Source organism: Perna viridis, chromosome 9 (assembly GCF_037379345.1).
Source record: "Perna viridis isolate PV_CMFRI_1.1 ecotype Kerala chromosome 9, ASM3737934v1, whole genome shotgun sequence".
NCBI classification, from domain to species: domain Eukaryota; kingdom Metazoa; phylum Mollusca; class Bivalvia; order Mytilida; family Mytilidae; genus Perna; species Perna viridis.
The window spans coordinates 4,762,280-4,774,039 of NC_142453.1; the positions used below are offsets into that span (position 1 = coordinate 4,762,280).

The window sequence follows — 11,760 nt, forward strand, 5'->3', positions numbered from 1 at the left end:
TGTCCATCTGCAAGCAGCGTGACTGTGCTTTAAAATGAGTTTATCTGATATAGTGTTTGTTTACAAATAATGACTTGAAAGCTAAAAGAAGAGGTCAGGAGTTTCAGCTGTTGAAAAAAAAATATTTTTTTTTTTTGGGGGGGGGGGGGGTAGAGTTCATTTCTCAGACCCTTGCCAGAGCAGAATTAATCTGTAGTACATTAATGTACTCTATTTTGCCTGGAAACTAAATAAGAATGATTCCTGTCACCACCATTTCGATGACAACCCCTTGTGTTGACTACTTCTGGTTTATGGACAAACAGAGGCCAAAAATTGGAAAAAAAATCCACATTTTTTCACATGAATGACCCTTCAGTGGGCTCCTTAACCCCCACCCCCTCCCCACTTGTGACTTTAACACACTTTATTTGGCTTCAGTAGCCTTCACGGTCTTCAGGCTGTAGGATAAAGGTGCTTTGGTTCCTGATTTATTCCCCTTGAACCCCACAGGTAGCAAATAATGACCAGAAATGGACAAAAATGACAATTTTCACGCATTGTTCCCAGAAATGAACAATATCACTTTCTGTAAATGTAAGCAATAACTGCTTAAACATGTCACTCCAATTTTCTCTCTTATTTATTCTCATTACTTTGAAACCAATAATTGTGAATAAAGAAAGCATTTCCTCCTATTATAAAAAAATAGCTCCATAGGGAGAATCTCGATACTATTTCGGAGGTCAAACCCTAAGTTGTTGGAACAGGTATGAGCACAATATTCGAATTTAGTACACCTCTTAATTCGGATTGTGATTAAATGATTGAGGAGAAACTGAGCACAAGGTAAGTGACCAAACAACTTCAAAACTTGTATTTACTAATTGAAAATGAGCAACTTACACTTAGTTGAAGAAAATGTTCACTTCTGAATTTAAGGGCCATAACCCACTAGATACAACAAAACCTCCCATTTGTGATGTAGAACTTAATACATGCAGCTCAATTACATATAAATATGTACTTCTATACAGGTATACAAAAGAATAAGCACGGGAACCAAGGTTATAGCAGTAATCAAAAGAATGCATTATCCAGCGACAAAGACCAGATACACAACAAAGAACACAAAGCAACAAAAGCAAATGAGCAACTTGGACTCCACTAAAAACTGGGAGCATGGACAAGGTGCACCGGTATGGTAATAGTCCTCTGCTTTTCTAGAAACACCTGCCAAGTTGCTCATAAAAAGCCAGGTCTGGGGTAGACGAAAGAGGAAAGAAAAACTGACACATTGAACAAATCAATTTTCATGGCGCAGATGGATACACCATAACAATCCATGAGTTCATGATGATGACCATAATACTTCTGTAGTGATGACTTCAATCTTGTAGCAATATAACCCTGTTCCAGAAGCCTATTTGTTAGAATTCTAGTGTGACACAAAAAGTCTGTGTAGTTTCGGCAAGCTCTGGCACAACGTACGAGTTGTGATCTGAACACTCCATAAGCAGGTGCTGAAGGAATGTTGCCACAGATGAACAGAAAGTTGACAATACTGAATGAAAAGTCATCACGTTTGTTGTAAAGTTTGGTCAATAGATTTCCCTTACCATCGATTTCTAAGTGTAGGTAAAGATATAAGGCTGACTTCACAGTATCTGCAGTATCCTTTATCTCAAGTTCTTTGGGGTAGATGCGATGCATCAAATCCCCACAAGTAGGATTGTTTAAAGATAATATGTCATCTATATAGCGGAAACTGAGATTAAAGGATCTAGCTAAACGATATTCTTTCTTTCGGATCAGCTATTATGTCAGCCTCACAAGAGTAAAGGAATAGGTCAGCAAGTAGAGGAGCAATTTGTTCCCATTGGAATGCCGACCATTTAATGGAAAATGTGTCCACCACACTGGACTAATATTTTGTCAATTAAAAATTTCAGCACTTTTTAAACCAAAACCATAAACCAAAAAAATGTTTTGGTTTATGGCAAATTCCTTTGTGATATGGTATCCACCAACAAAATTAACCTTAAGTCTTACTTATGTGTGAAAATCAATCTAAACTTCTCATTTTGTGGTATGAAATCTTACAATTCCATAGTTTCATGTTTATTTGAGTTATATACATTGAGATGAAATGCTTGTTTATCCCTTGATTCTAAAACAATTGGCAAGAAAACACCCAAAATTAACATCAATCTTTCTTTTGTGGTTTGTAACCTTTTTGTATAATTTTATCAAGATCTATTGACTAATACATGTAAGCAAGTTATTGAATGAAAACTCAAGTGCCTAAATACAACCATGACAACACTGCCATACCTTCATATCACCAAAATTAGTCCTCAGTTGTATAAAAACATAATACCAAAATTCTACATCAGTCAACAGACAGCGATTAACAAGACATAATCGCAAACCCTGCAAGGGTTTAGTGAAAACAACCTGGAAAATTTGCAGAATGATGGCTTATGAGTAAAACTCTATGCCCAGGTAACTTTGTAGCAGAGACATGAAAATCAAAATAACATTATGATTCAAAATTTTATTTAATATAACATATCAATTCTAGACAAAACAGTTATTTTAGATATCCGTCTCTTTAACAAAATTCTTCATACATTCTTCATTTCCAATCTTTTGTTTTCAGACTACATGCCAATTCTAATGTTAAGTTTGAAAAAATATTGCCAAGATTAAATAACTTCATTTAAAAACATGGAATTCATAACTTATTTATTTAGGACTTATTCTTACGTCAAATGGAAAAAAGATTTTCTTACATCAAATGGAGAAAAGGTTGACAAAAATTGAGGAAGGTGATCTACTTTCTGGGCCAAATACCAAGAAATAGAATACAATACCCTCTTCTAATTGATATAAGGAAAGATAATACACATACATGTACTTGCACTTAATCAGTGTTCATTAGGCAGCATTCAATTTATCCCAAAACAAAACTGTCAATTTATCTGATTTATACATTAAACCATCCTTTAATAGAGTGCAGTTTGTCTGAAAAACTTCTTTGTGATATCAGTAAGTCTCAATCACTAACCCATTATCTTAGTGTCTTTAAAATAAGAATACAAGATGCAAGTACAAAAAAAAACAAATAAATTAATGCATTAAAATGTTTAAATGTCTTCTATTACAAAATGCACTTTAAAAGGGGAAGCATCTCTCTAGTTTTAGGAGTCACAAATCCTAGCAACAAGGGAGATTACTCCATAGAATGATAAATGAACAAGGAAAAATAAATACAATAAGAGAACTATGAAGCTGTTTGTTCTTGTGCATGGGTAGATGTATCTTGTGGTTTCATAACATCTGGCAATTCTGGAGGATTAGATAAAGGTGTTATCTCTAAAGCCTCAAATTCTCCATCTGAAAATAAACATATTGTAAATTATATTTATTCACCAAATATGCTACTCTGCTATAATTGAAATAAAAAACTTTCCAGTACAAGTTTAATATAAAAGCTAGAATGAGTCTCAACCTCTCTTAAATATACAGCTACTACGGTAGTTCTTTTAAAGTAGTGTAAAGAAAATTTGATTAAGTTCAAAAGTAAATATTTTAAATTAAAAACCAAAAAATGTGAATACAGTAGCAGTTGCTTGACTTATGTTAAAAAATTTACCCTGTTTGAGCTCAAGCTCTGACACAAATTCAAAAATTAATCCTAATAGTAACAGGTATCTGAGTCCAAGCTGTGACATAAAAACTTACCATCTTGTCTAATAGCTAAACCAATAGTAGCAGGTGCTTGAGCCCGAGCTGTGGCAAATGTAAAACCATAATCTCCTAATGTTTTATTGTCATCTAATGGCTGAAATATAAAACAAGAATTTTGTATGACAGAATAAATTCTATTTCATTAACTTTACACATTAACAAGATTAGTAATTAGTTGCTATATATATATCCAAAAGAGTTATTATACAGCTGTCACTACTAAAATTACAAATGTGAGACCCCTAACATGTCTGGACCTGTGTCACCACCACTCTTGAGGCAAGTATAGACACATTATAAAAACTTAATACTACTCAGAATTTAGATCACAATGAAATTTTTGACAAGAAATGAAAGGACCTCAATTTCCTTAATTGTTCAAGTAACAACCTCAGCCTTCCTTTTATGGTATAGCATCTTGATGTAAAATATTGAAGATACTCATAACTTACATGTATTGTCTGGACAGTAGGGAAATACTTTTTAATCATTTATGGCCACTTTTGGGCCCCATAACTCAAAAACCATTCATCACAACACCCAAAACTACATGTAAAGGCACATCAAGGATTAATACACATGCAGATAGATTTTAAATGACTGATAACAAACCTGGTCATCCTTGTAGAGTTTTTGATCTTCAGGTCGGACTTTCAGAATGCCTTCAACAATTCTTTTCACTTCATGTACAGTGGTAGACTCTTTGGCATCTGTGAAGATTGTAGCCTTCTTACGCCTCACCATTAAAAATACATCCTAAAATTATGAAAAACATCATGCATTATTACAGTAATGCCTGTCATTCAAAAGGACATTTGAGCTTAGTCAGATGTCTTCTTGGTAAAGTTGAAAAAATTGTCCATTTACGACTATAGAAAATCAAAAATGATATAAGAAGCTATAATCCTTCATCAATAGCTCAATACTAAATTATCAATGCATAGCCAAAATGTGTGAAATTTAAGTTCGAGTCTTGTTAACATTAAATTTTGGCTTGGTAGCCCACAACTTATCTTTTAGTAGCCAATATGTATAGTGCTTTACAATCACAGTATAAATTTTGGTAGTCCATCCCAAATTTTAGGGCCATTGGCAAGTGTGCCCTTGCTAATTTCAAACCCTAGTTCCCCCGTTTCCTGCACACAGACATGTAGGTTTTGTCTTTTCACAAACATGAAGAATTATTTTGTCTCACTGATTTAACTTACACAGTTTCATTTTTAAACATACACTGTACATGTAAATTTCTGTCACATACATGCACATGTGCATTACCGGTACTGCATCAGTGACAGAGGGTATGACATTAAAGGTTGTCCTATTGCCCGTTTCAAGTTAAACTACCATTCAGACAAGTAAAAGTTAAATCATACATGTACTTGCCAGGAGGACAACCCAATATCATTTATTCTTCAACATTCTCTCACTAAAAAAACAACCTAGATTTCAATTTGGCAAAGGTTCACAATTGTTAACATCATACCCTTTGACATGTATTCTACTTGCCATAAGGTATGACCTTAATATTTATGAACCATTTGCATCCGTGTTTATAATCTTGTGGGAGTTTATATCACATTACAACACACTTTCTACCATGCTGTGTAACTGTTAATGAGTTTTAAATAACAAAATATATTGTGTATATGACTGTGGTCTATTTGAACTAGATATTGTCCATAATGGTACTACATTTGTAATACACCCCCGCAGCTTGTTGAATCCTGTACATTTGGGGACCAATCTGAACATACAATTCATATTGGACACAATTTTTATGTTAAACAGTCTCAACTTTTTTGCCACACAATTTGCTGTCATTCCTAAAACACACAACTCCAAACAGCAATAAGTACATTTTTTGTCGATAACACAATAACAAATATGCCTCAACATAAACAAATTCCTGACAATATGCACATCTCCATATGGTAATCTAACACTCCATTGAGTTTCATAACAATCCTGCAGCTCGTTAAAGAGGAGTTGTGGATAATGCATCAGACCAAGTTTCACTGAAAAATACTTGTGTTCCAACAGCTGTCATTTCTACAAATTTTAACCAAACATAAATTTATGACAATATGCACATCCCAATACGGTAATTTGCCATTGTGCCGAGTTTCATAACAATTCTGCAAGTTGTTGAGGAGGAGTTGCAAACAACACATGAGACCAAGTTTTGCTGTAAAATGCTTTAATTCAACAGGTGTCATTTATACAAGTTTTGTGCAAACATAAATTCCTGACAATATGCACATCTCCATAACACTCCATTGAGTTTCATAACAATCCTGGAAGTCTTTAAGTAGGAGTTGTGGACAAAGTATCGGACCTGGTATTACTTTTAAAAAATGCCCAAGTTCCAACAGTACTCATTTCTACAAATTTTGTCAAAACATAAATTCCTGACAATATGCACATCCCAATATGGTACTTTAACACCCCAGTAAGTTTCTATACAGTCCTGCAAGTAGTTGAGAACGAGTTGCCAACAGCGTATGAGACCAAGTTTTGCAGAAAAATGCTAAAGTTCAACAACAAAAATTTTCGTTCAAACATACATTTGTAGATTTCTTATATTACATGTAGATTTCACACTAGAGGTTTTGTTATTCTTGTGAAAACAGTACCATACACTCAATCTCAAAAATATGATTAAAATTAAACTATAACCATTAATTTGCATTTCCCATATAATTAAGAACTTTTTTTCTGTTTAAACTGAATGTTATCTTTAAATATGCAAACCTACACTACTCTCAACACAAATTTTAATTTCTCCTCTCTCCACAGTGGAGATATTTTGAGTGGAGTCACAGTGTCTCCACTCTCTACAGTGGAGTCACCATTTCCAAAATTGTCTGTAATTAACTTCTCCTGTCTTTATGCCAAGATATATTTTATGGTTCTAGTAGTTTAAAAACATTTCTGTAAAGGGTAGAAAAAAATATTGAAAAGTATTGAAATTTGGCAATTTTATCCTGGTTTCTACTTTGGTGGAGTCACAGTGGAGGACATGAGTAACTCCACTGTGAAGAGTGGAGAAATTATAATTTTGATTGATAGTAGAGTATAAACCTTTGAAACAGTTCTTGGAGAATTTTTTTGTGTAAAAAATTAACAATATCATACATGTAGCTTTTACAAAAATATAGTTATTTTAATCAATAAGGTACCAAAATCTTAATTTTTTTAATGTCGGGGATTCTAAAATTTTTCATTTTTATCATGCAATTTGTAGAAGTTCCCCCCAAATGTGGGAGTGTTTAATGGTGTCAATAAGATCAATCAACTTCACATATATAAATTTACAAAATTTTGTTTCATATCACCTTCTTCAAAATTTTTAAAACTGGTCCTAAAATAAGTTTGCAATTACATTAAAAACTCTACTTTAGAAAATAATTTCCCATGTGTACATAACATTTCCAAAAAAAAATAGATGCCTATTAACAATTTTATTTTTCCTGATAATTTTCCTCGCTTAAAATTACTTCTCTTCACTTCCTGTTCATCAATAATATCAAATATTGATGAGAGGAGGAATATTTTGACTGATACCTGTGTAAAAAGAATACGCTTAACATATTAAATGCTTCCTGCAAAATAGAAGTCCCTCAAATCTTCATTTGATTAAATGTCTCGTTATTAATTTGAATTAAAGCAATAACAGAATGTTACTAAGCTGAATAATTGATTGAAACACGTTTATTGATTTAAACAGATTTTAACTGATATATAAGGAATTATATATGGACTTTATTATTCTGTGTAGTGTTCAGAAACAGTAAGGAAGTTCCTGACGTAAACCGCTGAGATAGGATATTTTGATTCTAAAGAATTAAAAATCCAATTATACTGCAAGCTACTTGGAAAATAGTTTGAACAGACTGACAGACAGACAGGGTGAAACCTGTATACCCCCCAAAATCTGTTTGCAGGGGAGTAATTACAATCATAACTTCCATAATACATGTATCTAATTTTTTTTTCCACTTAGGTGCCTAAAAACCAGGCAGACCAGTGATTCAAGATTATCTTAATCCCAAAAATCTTTTGATTGGAATTCCTCCAGTAGGGCTCATAAAAACTGAAGATATCAAACTTAAAGTGACATTCTACATTTGAAAAGTAAGTGAAAACATTTTTCATTATTTTTCATACTGCTTGTAATTCAAAAGGACATTTGACTTTTCCTGCCACAATTTTTACACTACAGTCAAAACTTACTTCACAATATATAACAGATCCAAGGAAATGATGCAAGAACAGTTGTTTTTTGACTTATGTGTTTAAACAGTTTCTATGGTTATCTATGGTACATGTAGCTATGATGAATCACCCCCAATCTGATTCCTATCATAATGAGATAGTGAAAACACTTAAAATCTAAGATGAAAAACTGAACTTAGTGAAGTTAAATGACACCACCATCAGTCTTTTTTTCATCAAAAGCAGAAAGCCAGAAAAATTTTACTATTTACTTCAAACAATTACCAGCAATTGAAAAAAAATTTACTGAACTTTGAAAACTTTCAGGAATTTATCGGGCACCTTGTAAAGTTGCAGACTTGCTTTACCAGTGCTTGAAAATTTTTCCTAATATAGTGCTGTCAAAATTGTGTGTTTTTAAATTCCTGATAACATTCAAACTTCAATTGCCTCCCTTGACGGTAATGGCCGCATGTTTTTATCTCTGTGTAAACCTAACATGTTTTAGTTAAATATCTCGAAAAGCTCGGTTGTAATGGACCTATAATAGAGGATAAGTAACCAGCAACACTATTATTAATGTAATTATGTTTATATCTGTCAGACTTTGCTGTCTGATTGACTGAAAACCCAAACACGACTATAAATTTAATGATACCAATAAATGGAATTTATCACTTCAACTTTGTAGATGGTGCATCAGACAAGGAAACATTCTTTTTATTTATTTTTACATGTATAAGACTGCAAACAGTGTATCCAAAAAATGGTTTTTCAGCTCTGGAACCAGGGGATCTTGTGATTGATGATAACTATCAGTATTTTCTTAAATTTAGATTTGTTACCTTGCTTCAGGCCTGAATTGAACATTGCTGAAAACAATTTCTTAAAAATTAAATATTTATACCGACAGGAGAGGTTTTGATGTCATAGGGACAAACTTAAAAAGTTGCTATTGGACAGACTGCATATTAAAAGAAATTACAGTTCATGACTAGAAGACAAGAAGATGTTAAAATGTTCACTGATATAATAATTGTATGTAATCTTATTTTGTAATATTAAAATATCATTCACAGAAAGCTCTTAATGCAAAAACTTGTGTTGCGATTTATCTTCTGCATATGTACATATATTGTTCATTGTTTTTCAAGAATGTAAATAACAGACAATATACGCCCTTCGTTTTTTCTGGGTTTTTTTATTTGTACATGAGAAATGATTCCACCTTTAACTGGTGTAAAATACATGTATTGGCTTCAGAGCGATTTATGCCTTAAACCTTGAAAATGATGCAACCGTAAAATTCAAGGCTCCATTGGAGCCATTCGTGTCTGGAATATTTTGAAATCACTGTTATATATTAGATATTATTGTAAATAGTTTACTTGCGTAATCTATTAAGTTATTTATTGAAATACGAAACAAACCACAATTCACCAAATAAAATCTAAATTGGTTTATATTTTTACACTGACAAAGTGAGAAAAATTGTCAGCTATCTTTCAATCAAAAGATAGTACTTGTTTCATATTAGGAGATTATATGAATCACATTTATGACTTTCATACTTTGACTTATTCTTCTTCAACCATAGGGCAACAACACTTTTCTGTCCAATGCTGATCATTTAATTTCATTTTAGGTCTGATCAGTTTTATCAATTTCACAAGTTTGTGAGTCTTTTTTGGTCATCCCCTTTTTTTCACTTAAACATTGATTTTTGTCAAAAATATTATTTGTTGATGACTTTTTACTTAAGAAAATTTTCCCAGACAATTATTGGTTGTTGATTTTTCAAATGAGATGTATATGGTCAGCAACTGTGTAAAAAAAAACAGTCAACATGATCAACTTCCCCACCCTAAATATATTATGTCATTGTGTACATTTAAAAATGAGGAATCTGATTGGATATTAGCTGATGACAGACTGACTTTATACATCCCCAACACTCAAATGGGTTCTTTAGTTGACCTTCGTAGTGCATTGTTGTGACCTATATCTAATCATTCGGATAGTTCCATTTATCATGAGGTACAAAGTCAGATGACAAGTCTATACAATTCACTTCATGCAACAATGCAATGTTCACATTTAATCTTCACAGTTATACTACCCAGAATTACAAACTAAGCCTGCTAACAAAATTAGTACATTATGATCTATTATCCAGTACTGATGGTGTTTAAGCACGACAGGAAAGTCTGCAAAGTGCCATATCAACCGTCAAGACTAATTCGGCAAAGGTTGGTGCAGGTCAGAAAGTGTGTATGTGGTTTCTCTATTACATAATGTTTGCAATGTTACACAAATATCTTAACAGATATTAATTACGTCAACATTGTCCTATATAAGAGGTAAATAAATACATTTCATCAAATCCATGCCTTGGTAACAACATTGTTTACACATGTCTTTGTCCCGTCTGAGACCGATTAGCCCAATTATCCGACTATTTCCATTCAGTTTCTTTTAAAAAGCACAGTTTCGATAAAGTCTCATTCATATATATTATTTAATCGTCAACTGTCAAGGAAAAAGACGCAGAAACAGCGCTCCCCTAAATATAACCCACCATCTTGCTTTTCCTCGTTCTGGAAGTCAAGCAAGATGGCGCTATAAACGTTTTACTTTTAACGTTCAATTTGTTATTATTGGAAATAATTAAAAGAAACGTTTATGAAAATTTAAATTTTAATAAATATAAGGTAATATCACAACTTTATCAAGTATTCTTAGCTTGACGCTAGAAAATAGTAAAGGGCAGTAACTGCGTATTCCCGCGTTTTTCGGCACCGATTAAATGTAAAGCTAATAACCGACAATCAGATTTGATGTGTAGTGTCCACCTGGATATTCTCATCGATTCATGTCAATTCTGTTATCTTCAACATTCCTTTCCCTTAATTGTATTATTATTTTCTCAATTGATTTATCTATCAACATTTGTCGTGTTGCATCTCTCAAAACTCTTCCCATTTGTTCTCGATATAGAAATATACATCTACAATTAAATGTATGACAATTTATTGATATCAATGATTTATCCTTAATATCAATAAATGATTTATTGATATCAATAAGTAGATAATAAACTCCACTACGGCTTGCCATACAATAGAGATATTGGAAACGATATAGGCTCCAGATAAAGGATATATTAATTGGTAAATGCTTGCTCAATAAATGTAAGAAATCACATCGTTTTCAATTGAAAATTTAAGGGGCGGAAACTGCCGAAATCTCATGGGCCTGCCAATGTGTATTGCATGTGCTATTGTACTTTGCTTCACAACCACCATATAGTACCATTGGTCTTTTTGGATTTCAAAAAAAAGTCATTACAATCTTAATAGTTTTTGCTATCCTTAAGCTTCTCTAATACCAAATTCTATGCCCAAGTCTGAAGTTAATTAACCCTTATATATGCAATAGTTTCCCAAACAGGACTGTTAGTACACTATACAATGCGTATCTCGTTAGAAACTTGGATAGAAATAATTGACCATTCCCAATTAGAAACTTTGACTCTGGAACTTTTGCTTCTTTCAAAGTTACATATTTTCTCATGTTTCAACTGACTCCAATTCATCGTTTGTAAACAGGAGTTGTAAAACGGGATGGCGCTATTTTACCAAAGAGGGGTGCGCATGTCATGCTTTAAGTGCGAGCCATTTTCTTCTCGAAGGGGACCTGGAATTTTTGTGTTGAGTTAGATTTTTTTTTTGGCGCAATTGAAAAATGTTTTGCTTGAATAAAAGTAGTAGTTAATAATTTAAATTCGAACTTCGGGTTTAATGCAGTATGTTT

The 11,760-nt window shown here is 32.8% G+C and overlaps 1 protein-coding gene across 2 annotated transcripts; it reads right to left on the reverse strand.

The window, feature by feature from the left end:
- Positions 1 to 2,521: 2,521 nt before the first annotated feature.
- Positions 2,522 to 10,553, reverse strand: LOC148606397 (elongin-B-like). Of its 2 annotated transcripts, none has more exons than XM_088544705.1 (4): positions 10,526 to 10,553; positions 4,345 to 4,488; positions 3,727 to 3,826; positions 2,522 to 3,378 (listed from the first exon to the last, which is right to left on the reverse strand). In XM_088544705.1, exons 1-4 carry the CDS (start codon positions 10,526 to 10,528, stop codon positions 3,266 to 3,268), a joined length of 360 nt encoding a protein of 119 aa, XP_088400831.1. In that variant the 5' UTR covers positions 10,529 to 10,553; the 3' UTR covers positions 2,522 to 3,265. The 2 variants fall into 2 exon arrangements, with proteins under 2 accessions (XP_088400831.1, XP_088400832.1); XM_088544706.1 differs by having other exon boundaries at positions 10,320 to 10,553.
- Between the last annotated feature and the right edge of the window lie 1,207 nt (positions 10,554 to 11,760).

Coding starts and splice junctions, on each gene's coding strand:
- LOC148606397 (XM_088544705.1), bottom strand. Junction 3,827..4,344: donor AACTCTACAAGGATGACCAG/GTTTGTTATCAG, acceptor TTTATATTTCAG/CCATTAGATGACAATAAAAC. Junction 3,379..3,726: donor TTTAGCTATTAGACAAGATG/GTAAGTTTTTAT, acceptor GTTTATTTTCAG/ATGGAGAATTTGAGGCTTTA.